Source organism: Argiope bruennichi, chromosome 6 (genome assembly GCF_947563725.1).
Source record: "Argiope bruennichi chromosome 6, qqArgBrue1.1, whole genome shotgun sequence".
Lineage (NCBI taxonomy): Eukaryota > Metazoa > Arthropoda > Arachnida > Araneae > Araneidae > Argiope > Argiope bruennichi.
This window is the reverse complement of record NC_079156.1, coordinates 93063250-93082731: the sequence shown is the minus strand read 5'-3', so window position 1 is coordinate 93082731 and position 19482 is coordinate 93063250. Positions and strand designations below refer to the sequence as shown.

At 33.1% G+C, this 19482-nt stretch overlaps 1 protein-coding gene across 1 annotated transcript in view; it reads left to right on the top strand.

The window, feature by feature from the left end:
* LOC129971829 (uncharacterized) overlaps positions 1-19482 on the top strand; it is a 77689-nt gene that overhangs the window by 54148 nt on the left and 4059 nt on the right. The window contains exons 21-27 of the mRNA XM_056085806.1: positions 1646-1771; positions 3429-3560; positions 5323-5439; positions 8589-8699; positions 11901-12026; positions 16554-16658; positions 18863-18919. Of these exons, the coding sequence (XP_055941781.1) occupies positions 1646-1771; positions 3429-3560; positions 5323-5439; positions 8589-8699; positions 11901-12026; positions 16554-16658; positions 18863-18919 (774 nt within the window). The remainder of the gene's footprint in view (positions 1-1645; positions 1772-3428; positions 3561-5322; positions 5440-8588; positions 8700-11900; positions 12027-16553; positions 16659-18862; positions 18920-19482) is intronic.

The following is a 19482-nucleotide window of genomic DNA, read 5'->3' as shown; positions in this document are numbered from 1 at the left end:
CTTAACATTCATGCACGATTTAAAGTAGTTGGAACTTCATGACAGAAAAAAAAAATCACGGGAAGTATTCGAAAACGTGAGGCATATAAACCCTGTGGCTATGTTTCAGAATTATTGACGATCTACAGCTTTTATTCAGAACTTAGTCTCTGAAGGTTCCTTTAAAAATGTAAAGCTTTGATATTGAAAACCAATGCGGTGCATCTTTCTTGAACTGAATCATAATTATGACCTTCTGACCTTTAAACTTTCTGTGAATATTATTATTATCTTTTTTAAAAAACATAATTTACTTTTTCTCTTGTATGAATTTCGAGATCAATAAGGATTCTGAAAAATAAATAATTTCTAAAGACAAAAAGAGAGAAGCGAACCTAGATATTACAAGCTTTTCCTTGAACACCTATGTACCAATGTACTGATTCTTTCTATCACACGAACGGGATGATCCAAATTAAACAGAAAGTGTTTAGGAGTGTCATCTGAGCAAAAGTTGCTGGCTGACCTGAAAGCTAGTAGTTGATGATTACGAGTCTACAAATATCTGTACCCTGAGTATGCGATTTCGATTTTTGAAAATAATAATAATAATAATAATTAACAGTTTGACCTATAGAGGAAAGATGGCGTTGATTTGCAAATATATATTTAAAATAACAAGTAAAACTAATGAACTAATTACATAACTCCTAATCCAACTCGTCCGATTTCCCCACTTCTTTATATAAAACCTCATGGCCTTCAGATATGTCATGAAAGGACGTCTACTCTCCTTCATCCAACATTTTAGCTCCCATTTTACTTTAAAAACTTACACTTTGAAATTTAAATCCTTTTAATAACGTGTAAATTATTAATAGTTCATGTTAACCCTTTCTAAGGCCGTGGGAAATATGTTTCCCACCAAATTTATCACTCTTTGTATGAAATTATGTAGGTTGGCATAAGTTCTGACAAACTTTTTTAGAAAGACAGAAACTTAGATGCTTCAGTTCTTTATCTCACACAAAATGATGTGTCTTGATTTGTTACATTATTATTAATTAACCAAATTAATTAATTAATCAAATTAAATTTATCTAATAAGCTAAGTGAATCCCTTTTCTTATTCTAATTTCAAGCCTCAAAATATTTTAACATAATATGACTAGAAAAAAATGGCCCTTTAAAGGGTTAAATTTCAGGATCTATTATGAAGAGATTGAACATTTTTGTAAGATATTAAAATATATACGTTAATCCTCTGGTAATCCAAATACATAATGGATATCCAATTTGATACGATACAGTTTATTTCAAATGATAATATGCCTAATGAAACATTCTAATTTTCCAAAATTTCAACTGCAATACTACAAAACGAAAATTAAATATTTCTACAAAAATAAAATTAAATATATACTTAATTTTGCCTTTATCCCAGCTGAAGGTTCTTTGGCGAGCATTTTGTGCAAAAATTTCGAGAGTTTGGCGAAGAGATCATATCACAATCATATGCGTAACCAATGACTGCGACTAATGGGAGATTGGGCACATAAATATTATTAATATAAAGTTCATATGAAAATTGTTTTTCTTTTTGTGTGTATTAATGTAAATAGCAAAACTCTATATTCGATCTAATTTTTTTAAAATTCTCTTTTAGACACGTCCTTTGAGAATGACAGGTTCCATCACACAAAGACATCCCAGAAATGTTCGGAAAGAACCAAGGGAAAGAGATTGCTACCCAAGGCACCTTAATCAATATGCTTTTCCAACGGAAATGATGGTAAGGATAAGTTGGAGTTCATGAAACAAGCAGGGCTACTAAAGATACTTTTACGTGGGGGATTTAATAAGTAACAAACATAATGTTAAACATGATAATTAAAAATGCAATTAATAATATGAAATGGATATGAAAGTATTACCACTAATTTATTACTTTTCGACTTAAGTCTCATTTATTTTGAGGCATTTGTCCCAAAGATTGAATCAGTTTGAAAATCCAAGTCTCATAGAATGCTGTCGGTCTGTTTTGAGGTCGTCGTCAGTCAAACTTTTGGCCATCGAGGAGCATCTTATTGGGCCCAAATAGTTGAAAATCTGAGGTTGCCCTGATTGTATGGTGGCTGCATAAAAACTTTCCAACCGAATCCTTGCTGTTTTGCCCAAACGAGGAAGTAGATGACCATTCGACTTTTCCATTTGCAGTTAGAAGATCGATATTTTTTATTATATAAAAATGATTCATATAAAAATAATTACTTTAATGAGAAAAAATAAAAATATTTTGGTATCCATTTTTATTTAGTAATCTAACATTAACTTGAAATCCCCCCCCCCAAAAAAGAAATTAAATTCATCAAAATTGAGTTGGCCATGAATTTTAACATTGAATATGAATAACCTTTCCACATACCTTTTCTCATTTTACGTTGTGCATATTTTCGAACTAAATAGAATGGAGATCCTATGATATTTATATAAATCTAGTTTAGAACAAACATCAATTTGTCATATTTTATTTAAGAACGAAATATCTGTCCCTGAGAGACAGCTTTCTTTACGTAATTATTGACTTACCTTAAGGTCATGTTGCAAGCTAGCGAAATATTCATCAATCGTAAAATTGCTTCACAATTAATAATGTGAAGCGAGTAAATAGTATCTGTGGCATAGTTCAATATCTTTACTCCCATTTGATGATGAAAATGAAATGTTGGCAATGAAAAATGAAAATGATGACCGTGATATGGTTTATTTTGTTCGCTCCTTGATTATGTTTGGCTTAAAAAAGTAGCATAAACATACTGTTAAGAATCTGTAACACTGCTTCCCTGCTTTGTAAATCTTGAAGGTAAGTAAAGCAATTTTACAAATAACTCCAATAGATGTCACATGGGAGTCAGGTTAGTTATGTCTGTTCTTGAGACGAACTTGACGAGCATTTGGCAAGTAGATTACCAATTTGGTGGGTTGACCTAACAATGAATGACTCAGAATACTCGAGAATTTTTGTGATATCTTTATTAGGAGTGAAAGTACGATATCTTTCTAGTATCTTCCTAGCCCTGTCACTGAAACTATATAAACTCGAGAGACAAAGTTGAAGTCAGTCAGTCGTGTAATTAGTAGTGAATCAGTTAAGATGAACAGAAGGAATAGTCGAGGCGAGAGACGTGAGTAATTGTAATTTTTTTTCTGAGTTGTGATATTACAATTGTTTATTATCTTTTTGCTGCTTGTATGCTACTTCTCACTACAAGTGCTATTTTGCCTACGCAAGCAAACTCACACACAACTTCCAAAGTATATGAGCAAGCCGAGGGGGTGGACAATCTACCTACTGGTTTAATTGCTGAATTTAGTCTTCTTTTCAAATTATATTTGTTTATCAATATAAGCAAAGAACTAATTTAGTACATTTTTTTTTTTAATTTAAGGACGATGCCGAAGAAGACGATGAGGAAATGCTCAGCGAAATGTCGCCATCCATTGAAAACAGAATTAACGAAATAAAGGAGAGGATATCAGAAAAATGTACCCCACGTGAAAAGGGGAAAGTAAGACAAAAGGTATAAATACTAAAACTATAAATATTAAATTTAACAGCTCTGTTTAACAACGAGCTGAATGTTTCGAAGTTTGAAATTTTATTAATTTCAAACTTCGTTCACCATTACTTAAATTGCTTTGCTATCTAATGCAAGCCTGGCTCTTCTAACAGAAGAAAAAAAAAATCAAACGTTCCTAGGCAAGGAAAAAATATCCTTCTCGCTAAAATATATATCAGTATATTAACATTATTCACATGCATAAATAATTATAACATAATCAAACATTTGCGAATTCGACAAAAAAAAAAGACCTTTTTTTTTTTAAGTTTAAGGAGCATTTAAATTGGATAGAAAGGAAAACAATTTCCATTAATACTGTCATAAATCTGTAATATTGTTTCCATGTATAATTAATGTCATAGAAAGGAAAAGAGTCTATGTTTATTTTTAAGGCTACTGTATGGATACTGATCACTGCTCCTGATTTTGGAGGCAAATTTGACTACTATTTGCCGATTTTGACGATAAAAATATAAGAATGTTGACTTTTCTCTTATAAGCCGAGATTCAAAGATTCTCCTGGAGAATTCCATAACCTGTTGATAAGCTCAAATAAGCACTAGATGCTATATCTGAATACGTCGAGTTCTCTGTCTGGAGAGTTGATCGCAGAGCGGGATCTGTATCTGTTAATGCTCAAAGCTACTGTGCTTGTGTTTTTCCTTGACGGCTTATGGCTATCACCTCCCATCAAATGTTCAAACTTTCCAAGTATTCGTCACACAAAGAATTCGTAAATAATAAAAATGAAAAGAAAGCAACAAGTTTTTCTGATTAGAGTACTAAAAAGTAATAAATAAATAAGAAGAAATTTTGAAGTTAATATAGAAAATGAAATGTGCAAGTCACTGTCGAAATACTCTAAATAAGTTGGTTTCAATGACATTTAAGAAATATTTTTAATTTTTAATGAAAGTTTAAAAATTTTATTTCGTGTTATATTCATTATGCCGCATTATAGTACTAATTAGATCACCCTAAGGTTATACAATTTTGTTTTTATTTCCAAATTTTTGATGCAAAAGTAACTTTTTAATTTTTAGAATACAAATAAAGTTTATTTTTAACAACTTTTATTTTTATTATTATTATTTTTCTTTTTTCTTTATTTTTTTAGTTTTTAATATATTACATAGTTCATTATTATAAATAAATTAAAATCTTATATTCATTTTTTTCCCAAATTTGGTAAAAGATGGCGCCTCTGACCAGAAATCAAAATTCAACTAAAATTAATCTACTAAATTATATTTAAATACTAAAAATACTACAGATCCATTAAAAATATATTATTAGTCCTATTTACAAACAAATAAATTTTAAAAATATATAAATTTCAATAATTACAAAATAATCCAATATTATTAACACTTTATGAAGTATGAGCAATTAAAACCTTATCATTTTATCACATTCATTTAATTATGGTAGTATTTATCAATGTTCAACATCTGGATAAATAATATTGTGTGTAAATATGGATGAATCGGAAACATGAGTCATAATAAATAAATAATAATAAATATTGCATTTCAGCAAAATTAATATATATAAAAATTAACATAAAATAAATTACCTGTATATTGATTAAACTTGTTAAACTAGAGCTGTCAGATGCCTAAATCCGCCACCGTATAATATTATATGTACATTAAATTATGTACATTAATAGATTTGTTCGTTCTCCTTTTCATTAATAAAGCTCTTTATTCTCCTTCAGAGCTCTCCCAAAGGGTTCACTGGCTCAAGTTCAAAGAAGCGCGCCTTTAAAGCTCCGAAGCATGATGATTGCCTCGGAAGACATCAGGATCAGTTTATTTATTCAGGAGAAGTGATGGTAAGTTTGCTGCAGAAAAGGTTTGAGCCACAATTGAATAAAGATACTTATCGAATGCTGTACAATAAGAAACATTTGTACAACTTATAGGAAGAATGTCAGAAAATGATGTGGAGTTAATCCTTTAAGGAGAGGCTATAAAACCTATAAATCTTTAATTTATCGAAATTTTTTATGATTTTATTTTATAGTTGAAACCCTTCTGAACATTTTTTGGAATTGCACATGAGTATATGTTAATTAGTTTAAAAGATATAGTCAAAAACGTGAAAATTACTTTTAACTTTTCACTCATAAACGTTTACTTTAAAGTAATTTTTTTTTCAATACTATATTTTCAGAACTTGCACGAAGTTTAAACAATAGTGGTCCAATATCAATACGAATTTTTATCAATATTAATTTTTCCAAGTATGCTTATATACACACAATAAAGAAAATCATTCAAAATCAGAGCATTATTATGTATGCTTTTTTCAGCACTTGCTAATAGGCTAAAAATATTTTTTTAAGCATCATCATGTTTTAAGAACATAAAAGGAAAAATAACTCCAATAAATCTATTAAAATGCTTAGCACTTTGCATGATTATCAAGTTACGTTTCTTTGGGAGTAAACTGATGTAGCATTTGTTAATATAAGTTGCTTATTTTCTAAAAAAACATTGAGCGTAAACAAATTCTGTCTTCGACAATCTATACGGAACATGTCTTTTTTCCACATATATTTTAAATAATGAAAATTATTTCATTGACATAAAAATTCATAATTATAAGATCAAATGGTTTATAAAATTCTGATAAAAATTCTATTAAGTTTAAGAATTTTTTCTTACGTTAAGGAGAATCGCATATGACCAATTTTCGAGATCTGTTTTAACGGTTAAAGGTGTATAGCCCCTAAACAAAGGCGCTCCGGCCGGAGGGCAAAAGGGGGATTTAATGAATCAGGACGCCAATCATAAGGAAAGCCATCGGAACAAAATATTATGGCATTTATATCCTTTATCAAAATTAAATATCATGAAAGGGCAAAAAAATAAGCCAATTCCCGGAAGTCACCCATATTTATTAAATGACCGTATTTATTATGACTGGGAACGAGAAAATTATCTTATGCCCTTTAATTATTTTATCGTCCGTTTCGGGAATGTGCTACCCTATTCATTTAATTAAGAAAATAGAATAAAAGGGTTGGAACTTTAATAGAGGCAACACTGCTGCAAAAACGCCACACAACAAAACCAAAGAATGTCACGTATACCACACGTTAGCTACATACCTACCTTGCCTCTCAGCATAAAGACTCGTCCTTTCTATGTCACGCGCATGCGGAGTGACACGAACAACTGATCTTTGTATTAGCTTGCGGTCTAAAGTAAGTGTTGTCAGGATGTTTTAAAAACATATACAACTGAATTGGATAAAAATTGAATGTGCCATAGGTCGTACAGCACGACAATGTCATGTAGGGCTTCAAGAGGATTGCGGGGAAATCTGCTTTACCTTACAGAACTGTTGCAAGATGGGTAAAAGCTTTCAATAAAGGACGCCAAAATGTGAATGTTATGCTGATTCACGTGTACGACTGTGATGGTGTCATCCTAACCCCACAGCAGGCCGTCGCAGTATTACTTCTCACTTTTTGGAGCACCATCTCAGACCAGTTTTGAGAAAGAAAAAAAAAAAAAAAAACGGCGACACTTTCTGCAGAACGTCTCTATCATCTTGCATGACAATGCTCGGCCGTATACAGCGCAAGTTGTGGCTGATTTGCTCGATAGATGGGGCTGGGAAGTACTTTATCATCGATCATACTCCCCAGATCTAAGCCCTTGTGACTTTGACTTAATTCCTAAGATGTAGAAACCACTTCGTGGCATTCGCTTCAAAAGTGCCCCAGAGATTCTTGCGGCAGTTGTCCATTCGAACTATCAACAGAACAGGCACTGCTTCAGGTGTTCTGCGACTTCCACATCGTTGGAAACGGGTTGTACACAATGCTGGCGACTATATTGAACATCTGTAAAACATGGTGACATGAATCACTTTTGTATTCCATGTAAATAAATAGTTGGCACTATTAAAGTTCCAACTCTCGTACTTGAGAAGTGTAAAGATTATGTGCATATTTTGTATACCACGACTATGGCTGGCCTTTCGGATCTCGAATGTAAGTCCTGTGGAATCATGATGCCATTTAAAACGTTATTGTCGGAGTGATCTATATTCTTAATATACGTTGTCATTCAACTTTTGCAACTTTACTATCTTACTGCACGGATGGTAAACAGAATCTTTCTTCTTTAATAGAAGGAAATTATTCAATTAAGTATTTGACGAAACAACGAAATAGTTTGAATTTCATTGAAACAATTATATGTACTATTAAAAATGAAGAAATTTATTTAAAAATTATCAACAATTAAATTGGCATCATTAAAAATGTTTTTTTAAATTTTAAAATGATGTTGAAAATTATTTTTACTCAATGAAACTTTTAGAAGTTATAAAACGCAAAATCTCAGCTATATTTAATTAATTAAATTAATAATAAAATTTTCAAAAATTGCTTTGAGGTGTACAATTCTTCCCTCCAAAGCGTATTTATGTCAAATCTGATAGCTTTAGTCAAATAGTGCGGCCTGTAAAGCGCTAAAACACACACACACAATTTCTTTTATGAATATTAGAGATAGATAACTGGCAACTGAAAGCACTAAAAGCAATTTCTTTTAATATATACAGCTATTAAAATATTTCAAGCTTATACAGGATTTATAATAAGTAACATATATATGCATATAATAAATGGTATATATTTAATATGTTCAGTATAACCATTAGAACGAATTGACTTTTGGAGTTTCGGTTGCTACTTATTTATATCTCTACCGATAATAAAAGAGATTGTGTGTTTTGGCGTTTTACAGAGCTGTTCGAATAAATCTATCAAATGTGGCATAAATATGTGTTTTAAAAAATGAATGTACACCTCATGTATATATTATGTTATTTTATCATAACTGAACATATTTCTCTCAAACGCAAATCCTACAAAAGGTTCAAGTTTATTTTAAGGATTATTTACAATCGGAGTGTATAGTTAAAGGGAGAAGAAAAAAAAATCATAAATATCCTGTATTTCAGAATGATGATCAAGATATGTCCTCCGAGGAGTTCGAGCCACATGTCGAAAGTACCATCAAGATAGTGAAGAAGAAACTATCGAGGACTTCCTTCACGAATGGAAAGAGAAAAGTAAGAATTATCTTGAATCTAAGAATAGGATAGTTGAAAAAACAAATGCCCTTGCTAACCAAGCTAAATTGTAGCAATAGTTTGCCTCAGTAAGACAAACTATTTAAGAATTGTTTCTAAAAGACTCTTTTGACAACATTCATAAATACGCATATCCATAAATTAAGGATAATGCAAGTTCAGGAAAAGAAAGAGTCAGAAGCAAAACAAATGTGACTTATTTGTAAAGCCTATTTCTTAAACAAAAGGTAAAGAGCAAAAAAGATGCTATATGTTTGATATCATTAATAAAATTTTGCTCCCTGGAGCAAATTACAAAAAAAATACAAAAAAAAAATACAAAAAAAAATACAAAAACCAATATTACATGGTTGGTATGATGGTTAATACGTAGTATGTTCTCCCAGACGATGCAATACAGTCCATATAACGCCTAGGCATGCTGAGTATCAAATTATCGATCTGATCTTGAGGAATATTACACCATTCATCAAGCAATGCTCTCCGAAGTTCCAGTAGACATGTAGGAGGCTGGTTGACAGGCTGCAACTCTTCGGCCAAGCATGTCCCACGCATGCTCTACTGGATTCAAGTCCGGTGAGAATGCTGGCCAGTCCATACGAGTGATATCCTCCGATCGAAGGCATTCGTTTACGATGTTTGCACGGTGAGGACGAGCGTTGTCATCCATAAACACGAATTCTGCTCCCATGGCGCCCCGAAACAAACGTACATGTTGGTCCAGAATGACGTCCCGATAGATTTTACCTGTCATGGTTCCAATTTGAACATTCAGGTCAGTTCTGGAACTCAGAATAATTCCTCCCCAAACGAGCAATCCTGCACCACCGTAACGGTGTCGTTCAATGATGCCGCTTGGTGGTAACGGGTACCTGGCGCTCTCCATATGAAAGTCCGGAGACAATCAGACTGCAAGCTAAACCTGGAATCGTCGGAAAACATCACACAATCCCACTGTTGTGGTGTCCACAATCCATGCTCTCTGCTCCAGGCTAACCGCAGGCGACAGTAAGTTGTAGTAAATGGAACACATCTGACAGGCCTACGAGCATATAGACCAATATGCCTTAAGCGTCTGTACACGGTCTACCTTAAAACTGTCGTACAGTGGCTGAAGAGAGCTCACGAGACAGGTCTGATGCTGTACTCCGTCTATTTCTTTTGGCAGTAACTGCCAAATACTGGTCCTCATTCGGCGCTGTAACTCAGGGGCGACCTGTGCTGTAACGTCTACTCACATTATCATCATCTTGGAATCGTTGCCAAAGCCTAGAGATGACACTCTGGGCGCTTCCAAGTTCCTCGGATACTTCCAATTGGGTACGCCCACATTCCAGACGGCCGATAATTCTATCACGTAAAAAATCATCCAAATTCGCCCTTTGTGTCATAATTGTGCGATTATTGCACTGAAAGGCTTATAAAGCGCTAGCGAATAATTTTACTTCTTTGCCTGTATTTCTTATATATCACTCTCTTACACTCTCGTCATTGTGAAGTACTATCGGTGTCATCTGGTGGCTTCCTGCAATTTGCATATGATTTTTGAAGATGTGTGTAGTCATTTTACAGATGATATATGTATTTTAGAGTTCGATTTCCGCGTTACTCTGAATTATCCTTAATTTATGGGCATGAGTATATAAAAAGGAGAAAAATTAGATCTCTTCTGTCTTATACAGGGTACCATAAAGCTGCTCTTTCACCAATGTAATATCTAAGTTTGAATCCTATTGATAGAAAATAAGACGTTCAAATTCTATTTTCAGATTCCATCATTGTAATCTGAATCACAAAAAGGGTCTTATTTTGTTAGTATTGCAAAAAGAGAAGATAATACTTCTACTGGTTTAATATAGCATCTATGTTGATTAAAATCATATTCTGATATAATTCTGTCATTTATTATGATAACAAGAAGTGGTAACATTGAACCCTCACAACGTTCTTAGTTAAGACTCTGCAAACAATGTATCTTGCAGATGTATCATATCTTCTTCATACATTGTAATTTTTATCTGATTTCATGCATAAAAATATGAATTTCTTTTTTTAAAAATAGTATCTTGTCATGTCCAATCTAATTTTGCCGCAAACTACCGAATCAAAGACCAGATAAGGAAAAATTATTGATGCGATTAAATTTTAAACAAACCAGTTTTCGCTTTAAAAGCAATAGAGTGACGAAAAAATCATTCAATATATATTTATCCAAATAAAAATAACTACTAGTATATACAAATTTAAATGTCAAATGAACATGCTTAGTATGAATTATTTAAAATTTCATTGAACTTTTAGATCTTGACTTTTTATTTTCTCGTATACGTAGTATACAGAAAGTACTGTAAACGTCAAAAAATTCAAACTTGAGATTTCTATGAATCTCCATGTTTTAGACCTCCTTGAGTTTGAAAAAAAAATCACTAATATTTTTGGAAAACATTTTTGGAAAATATCCGTCTATCTGTCAGTGGCACAGATAACTCTAAAACGCTTTGAGTTGGACAGTTGAAATTTGATGTACCTTTGAATTTTGGTATATGAAATTTGGTATTCACAGCAAATTTGCAGATTTCTATCAAATTTTGAGTAAAATGTGTTCAAAAGAAGTTCGTCTGTCCGAATATATGTTAAAACGATAATTACAAAACGAATACAGCTGGAGAGATAAAATTCGGCACACAGAATTAATATCTAAAGTAGAGACACCTGCCAAATTTTCAGCCAAATCCAACAAAAGGTTGACTGTATGTCGATCTATACTTTTTGAAGCTTATAAATGCGATAATTCAAAAACGCGATGACTTAAATATATCAGATTTGGTATGGGATTTAGTGAATTTAAGTGTAGTTTTGTGTGAAATTTTTGTTTTAATCGATGAAGAAAAAATATGTCTAAAACACTTAATTTGATTTTCGGATACTCTTTAGCCTAGCCAAGGATTAATTGCCGAAAAACGCGCCAAAGATAAAACTATAGATTCATTGAAATTGCTGAATTTACGCCAAAAGTAATTTTTTCATAACTATTCTATTCCAGTGCCATGCAAGACGTTCTCTGGCATGACAAGTTAATTAGAGAGTATGCGAAAAAGTTTAGGATGACCACTTCCACTGTTTTTCTTTTTTTGTAATATTCGCATTTTCTTTTATTGTTCCTCATTTTTTCTGTTCTAGATTTCTCCCAAAAGGATGAATGATTCTGTTTCTATACAGCTTCCCAATGACGCTCGAAAAGACAGGAAACATAAAGACTTATCTAATAAACATCGAGTTCAGGAAACAAATGCAAGAAGGATAACGGTAGCTTAGTACAACTAAGATTTGACTGTTTTACGATTTATGCTTATGTCGATTAAAGAATACTAATTTAGATACTATCTAACACCCTTACTAGGAGGGTAATTTTACTTTTCTCTCAAGTTTCATAAAAATAATCTATTCGTAACTCCATCCTTAGAATGTATTTGCCCCCATTTTATATCTGGTGTCTAGACTAAAAGTAGATAAAAACTGTGGCCTTTTATAACAAAGATACCTATTAGAATATAATAGACTACTCCTCTGTGAATGGGAAAGCCGTCCGAGATTTTTAGGGTTTATACCGCTCAACCGCGCATGCGTACAGTAGTCTGCAATGAGCACGAAGGCAAAAAGTATTCAATGGAATTGATTAATAAAGATTTACTTTTAAATTCATTTATATTTTAATAAGTAAAATTTAATTATTTCATTTTCGCTTTTTTAGTAAATATTAAGATTTATTGGTTAAGTAACTTTGTCCCATAAATTCTACCTTTTTTCTGTATCGGCAGGATGGTGTTCCACTATGCTAAAACGCAGATATCACCTCGTTTTTGAATATTACATTTCACGGAAGTTAGATAAGAAGAAGGTGTCCAATTTCCTGGCCGCTAAGATCTCCGGATTGGACACCACTAAATTATTTTGCATAGAAATACCTTAAATCTGTTGTATATAAATAAAAATTGAATCTGTGGAGTTAAAGTAATATATCATTTAAAAATATGTCTAATAACTCCTAATATGTTAGGCAGCTCTTGAAGAGAACTGGATTACTCTTTAGATATTTGTCGAAATCTATTAATATGAAAAGAAGTTAAAATGTTCTCTCTATTTAATTTTTTAAAAATAGTTATGACTAATTCCGTAATAAACCTTAACCTTTAGACCATTTTAGCCCGCTAACTTTGTTTATAAATTGGAAGTAAATATAATAAATAATATCTGGAAATTATCGGTTGAACCGATGAAAAGTGGATAAATTGAATTCGCATAAATCTAATAATCCTGCATATAAAAGACATAAGAATTTTTATTCATAAGGAAGTATGAGCTAGAAAAACAGTTGTTTTGTAGGGAACTATGTAATAAAGAATACAGTTTTAAAAGATTGATGCAAAATATTACATATTATAAGAAGAATATTGCAGAAAATAAAATTATTTCTATGTCGAGCAACTTTTTAGAAGTTTCGAATTCGCCAGCGACTTTTTTTTCCTTCAGTAAAATTTCTTTTTGTAAAAACTGATCTATATATCTCAAATAATTAGAAAGCGTAAGTAGATATGCTATAGTACTTCTTTACTTTTTCATACTCGAAATTTGTAATACTCGAGTATTCATTCGAATACTCGAATTTCATACTCGAAATTTGTAATCATCAAAAATTCTACTCCCCGACACAAGAACACAAGGAAACAATTTGGAGCGCCGGCGCCCGTAGGGCGCCATCTCCGATCGACAAATACTTTCCGCAGGACGAAAGATGGTTTGTACAGGAGTGAGGAAGGGCTTGAAATAGCAAAGATTAGTGGAGTACCCGCCCGATGTGGGCTACCTCCAACATAGCAGATAGAGATGGCCTAGCTTGACATAAATTTCCATAGACTGTGATGTCTCCAGTGATGGTTGAAGGAGAAATGAAGCAGCATCGACTGATGAAAAGTCGCATGGCAGGTGAGGGAGAGAGGGTGAGATGTCTCAGCCAATAGCAAAGCAGACGGTCAAGGGAGTAGGAGAGGGTGAAGTAGGAGCACTTTTGGTCTTGAAGTGGGGCCGGAGCCGGATAATCCATTGTACCTGGGGGACCAATCAGAAAGCTGGGTTATTGTAGTGGGATGGCTTGCATTCTGAGGGGACTTAGCCGATCAGCGCGTTAAGGACGATAAGCTTTTTCTCTTCTTTGTCGTTTGTTTTTCTTGCGAGTTTCACTGCCTCCATTAATTTGGGGAATTCCTGGAGTATTTCTTTGAGTTCTCTTATGATTTGCAGGGTTTCTTGGAATGATGATATTTCTTCATTAGCCATTGAAGTGTGCGCCGTGTTCTGTTTCCTGGGTGTTGGGACGGGCTTTGGGTCTTGTCTTGGTTGAGTGAGGAAGGGCCTAGGAACATCTGCTTAAATACTATTGATGAGGTGGATGGGCGGGCGAATCAGGCGTCTTGGTCACGGCGGTGGGCGTGGTTTTCAAGGAGTTGGATCTTCGGCGATGAGAGCTTCTATGAAAATGAGAAGTTTTTCTTGTTTACTCTTGGCTTTTTTGCTGAGTCTGATGGTATTTAGGATGTTGGGGAATTCGATCAGGAGTTCTCTGATTTCTTTTAGGTCGTTGAGGTGGTTTTTCAAATCTTTAATGTCATTTAATTCGTCTATCAAAGTGGGTTGGGGAGGCTGTGGTCTTCTGTTAATTGATCTTTGGGAGGTGACTTCTTGGCTTCTTGGGAGGGTAGGATTGATGTTTTGGCTATTGCTTTTGTTGATAACTTCAGCATATGATCTTCTGGGGTAGTTTGCAGTTTGGGTTTGGACTCTGGGTATTGCCGGACATCCTTTCCAGGCTGCTAGGTGGCCGGTCGCGTTGCAGTTGATGCAGACAGGGTTTTCTATTTTTTCTTTAATTTGGCAGTCACGGGTGGGATGGTTTCCGTTACATTTGATGCATCTGGGTTTTATTCGGCAGTTTCTGGCAGAGTGGTGGAAACCGGAGCAGTTATAGCATATAGTAGCGGTATTTTTTGCCCTGTACGGCTCTATTTTCACGGACAGGAAGCAAAGGTGATTTAGATTGAAGATATTTTTGTAGTTGCCGGTTTTCCTGACTTCAACGAGGAATAAAGGGAAGAGGGTTTTTGATCTGAATTTTTTCATTTGGTTAATTCTTTGGGTTTGATAGTTGTTTGCTTCGAGTTCTTTTTTAATATCATCTATTGTGGTGTAGTTCGGGAGTCCTCTAATAACAACTTTAATGGGTCTTTCTTCAGGCGCTTCATTGATGATGAAATCTTGTTTTTTGTTTTGAAGTAGGCTGATTATTTCTTGTCTGGTTTCTTCTGTTTTAGGTTTGATTTGAATATGACCTCTTTGAAAGTGGTTTTCCGTTTCGGGATATCTTCTCATTATCTCTTGAAGAATTAGGTTGAAGTTTTCTTTGATGACTAAGCTGATCGTTGCTATTGATTTAGGTGGTCTATCGCTTTCTTCTTGTAGATGGGAGTATGAGTTTTCCGTGTTTATTTTGAAGTTTTCTTCGGTGCGGGGCTTTTTGGCTGCTTTTTTGGGCGAGACAATCTGGAAGTCGTTTTGGGGGATTTTTTTGTATTTGGGATGATGGAGAAATCATTGTGACATCTGGGTTTGGAGTTTGAGGAGAAGTGGGGTTTCCAGTCGGGATGTGGCGAGTTGAGGTGGGTGTAAGGGATTTGGAGATCTGAGTAGTTGTTGTGGATCTATCTGCCCAGTTTTCTTGGGTGTCCATGTTTATTTCAGGTGTTGGGGGTTCTTGGAGCCTCGTGAAAACAAATCCGACTTCTTCTAGTAATTTCTTTGGAAATGGTTTCTTGCAATCATAGCAGTATCCATAACTAAAGTTGATTGCGCTGAGCTTCCCGCAAGCGGGGCAGTTTACTCGGATAAGAAGGTGCTCTGAGATCGGCGTGTAATCCATCCGAATACATTCGACTACGACATATCTGAATCACTACTCCCCGGCAGCTGCAGCTCCTTTTATAGGTCTCAGGAGGCGGGGCTAGACGCCTCTCAACCAATCAGGAACGTTCGAGGCGTATCTCGGTTCCTATTGGAGGGATCGGGAAAATTTTCGATGTTTCGGGTATAATCTATTTTGGCGCCAAAATCCTCAGCAAGTCGCCAAATGGTCGCCAAGTTTGTCGCCAAGCTCTGGGACCTTCTATGGAACCAACTATGCTGGGAAGCCGCATCACAGATTCGTAACAATATCTATAAGACCTAATGAGCCCAATCGGTAAATTTTAGTATACAATTTTAGATCGATGCGATTATAGATGAATCAAAAATTGATTAGCTCATTTACATCTTTAAATAAAATACATTAATGGTCAATCGTATGTTGCTTTGTGCACTCACATGAATGAAAACACGATTATTCTAAAACTTTACGCTTTCATTGTCGGTTTTTCGACGAGCTTCGGTTTCTAGTACCCTTGCAATAAAACTATGAACTCAAATGCTACCTGATTCTGATTCCTGATACTCACGAGAAAATGCGGGGAATAATATTTTATTAGGGAGTATATGAGAAAGTGACAGGGAAGTCACCCTCGCTGGACTTAATTTAAGAAATAGTTAAGAAAACTTAAAACTTAACAAAAACTTAAGAAATAGTACTCATTATAAAGAATATAAACAATTAATGCTATTGATTGACAGAACACAAATTCTGAAAAGTAATTAAAAGTTGGACATTTAATATTTTGATAAAATGAATGATCAATTTTATATATTATCTGAAAACACGACTATCATTTCTTCACATGTACATGATTTCAGGAAAACGGGAAAATTGCTGAGAAATTTCCGTCTCACTCGGGAAACAGAATTAAAACCAAGGCCAAGAAAACATCGCCAACAAAACTTCCAGAAGTTAAAAGAAAGGTAAAAATACTTTTTTTTTACTTCCTCGTATACGTAGTATAGAGAAAGTATAGTAATCGTCAAAAAATTCGAACACGAGAATTTGACGAATTTCTAAATTTCAGACCACCTTGAATTCGAAAAACACATTTTTGGCATTATGTCCGTCTATCTGTGACAAAAATAATTCTAAAACGTTTCAGGCTAGATAGTTGAAATGCGGTATATGGTCTTAACATCAAATTTTTAGATTTCTATCAAATGTTTGAGTAAAAGTGGATCAGAGAAAGTTCATCTGTCCGAACATAGAAGAAACTTATATATATAAATTCAGTACTCAGATTTCACATCTATAGCGTAGTTACTGTCAGGTTTTGAGTCAAATCCAATTGCTTTATCTGTCTTTTTTTTTTCAAAAACATGAAAACGCAATACTTTAAAAAGGGACTTAAATATATCAAAATCGGCATCGGATTTTTTAAGTATATATACAGCTTTGTGTTAAATTTTTGTTTCAATCGGTTGAGAGAAATGTGTTTAAAGCACAAATTTGATTTTCGGATACTATTAACCGCATTCCAGGGATTATGCGCCAAATAAATCGCCAAGACTGGCACGATGGATTCAGGGAAAATGCTACATTCACGCCAAAAATGAATATTTTTGTAACTGTTATACGCCATAGGCATGTAAGGCATTTGAGATAGTTCGGGCAGATCACTCTGGCTGGTTCAGAAATAAAAACTTTCGTTTGGGTTCTGTGGGCTTTTCCCACAGAACTAAAACATTGTATTGGCAAATTCCATTCTAAAACTACAAAAAATTAAAATACTTTATCACGATCTTTCTTTTCTGGCTTCTTTTTTTGATATGCCGCATCGTGCTCGCCATGTCTTTTAGTAAGAAATCTTGATAATAGATAAAAATTGGATAATTTCGTTCAATTATGAACAAAAATTGCTAAAGAACACCACGCCTGCTTCTTCAAAGAATATTATATACTATTATATGTATTCCTTTTCTGAACATCGATGCATTTTTCTTTTTTAGATACATCAATAATTTTTAGACTTTAGATGAATTTTTAGATCTTAAATTGACTTAAAAAATATCTCCACTCTTTAGATCTCCTTTAGTTCCGTAAATACAATTTTGAAACAATAATTGTCTATTGATTTATTTATAATCAAGCTTGCACTGAAAAAAACCAATGTTCTTATATTATCAGTGCATTTAATTACTAAATTTCGATCTTATAGCTTCGAAATTGGCACGAGGTCTTCTTTTCAAATTTATAGAATTCTATAAAATTTTCGACGATATCCGTTAGAGGCAAGCTGTCTTTCCGTCCAAGTGATATGAGAAAAAAACGCAATGAACAATTGAAGCAAAATTTAGCATATATTCTAGCCACAAAAATGTAGATTTATATCAAATTTTGAAACAAATCCGTGGATTCGTACATATGAACGGGATAATTCAAAAACACAAAGCAAAATATGAAATTCTATATTTTTTCTGATTCCTTTTGATGCGTTCTATCTCCTCCAAGTATACGAATACGTAGAGTTCAAAAACACCCTGTATGAGAAAATATCAAGGGGTAACATTTCCAAAAATTTGAATATGTATTTTTTTTATCAGTGAATTTATAGGTATATAGGTATTTTTCTATTATTATCAATAATTATACTTAATAGATCTTTAATTACATTGATTCCATAGTTTTCACAGTGTTCTTGAATGGTGGCATATAAATGTTTCTCAAAATAATTAAAAAAATGCTAAAACATAATCTTCTCTAAATTGTTTATTTACTTATCCTATTTTATATAAAGAAAGCTTTAAAACATCAGACGATAATTTTAAGCCTACAAAAACAATAACTTTAAAAATAATACTGTTTTAAACCAAACGATTGTTTGTATATTTTCTTAAAAATATCTAAAACATGTCTAAATAATCTCTACACATAATTTTTTTTTAAACAAAACATATCTAAAGCGAGTCCTACATAAGATATACTGAAGTATTTGATCGCAAATTGTTAATGATGAACTGTCATATTTCAGCAGTGTGCAATGGAATACTTTATAAGTGTATGGAAAAAATTTTTAAAAAGAAGAAGATATTATTTATTTTCAAACGCATTTGTCTAAGTTTATATCGAAATATACCGAAATTAAAAAAAAAAATTTAATTAATTCTCAACTTTTTCTTTTTAGAGTTTAAAAGGATTCACTGAAGAAGATATGGATGAATTCAGTGATTCTGATGAAATCGTAAGTGTTCTTTTTAAACAATTCTATTTAATTTCTCTCATGCTGATAAAGATGAAATTTTATAATCGATTTTATCCCCCTAAATTTCTACTTAGTTGAATATTTGAAATTTCATACAAGAGTGTGCCATTTTGTTCAAGGACTACGTTATAATAATACAATATTTTAAAAATTGAAGAATTTATTTGACGATTAATCGATCGATTTTTAATCCATATGAAAATCGCCACCATTTCGTGAATAAGAAGCAACTGATTAGAAAATATTGCTGTTCCATGCAGTTAATCTACTGCTCACTGATTAATATATTTAATGCAAGAAAATTCAATAGAATCATTAAGCAGAAATATTATTATCTGAAATTGTAGCTGTTACATAACTCTACTACCTTCTCTTTTGAGACAATAGATGGTGTTACCTTACCAACATCGATGAATATTTCCCATAATCCTTCTTGGGGATCATTATTAGATTGTATTCGAATTGAGTGCCGTGTATATTCGTGTTCGTGCTTGTTTTGTCTTGTGAAATGTGTAACTTAGAAAATAATTAAATAATTGTTC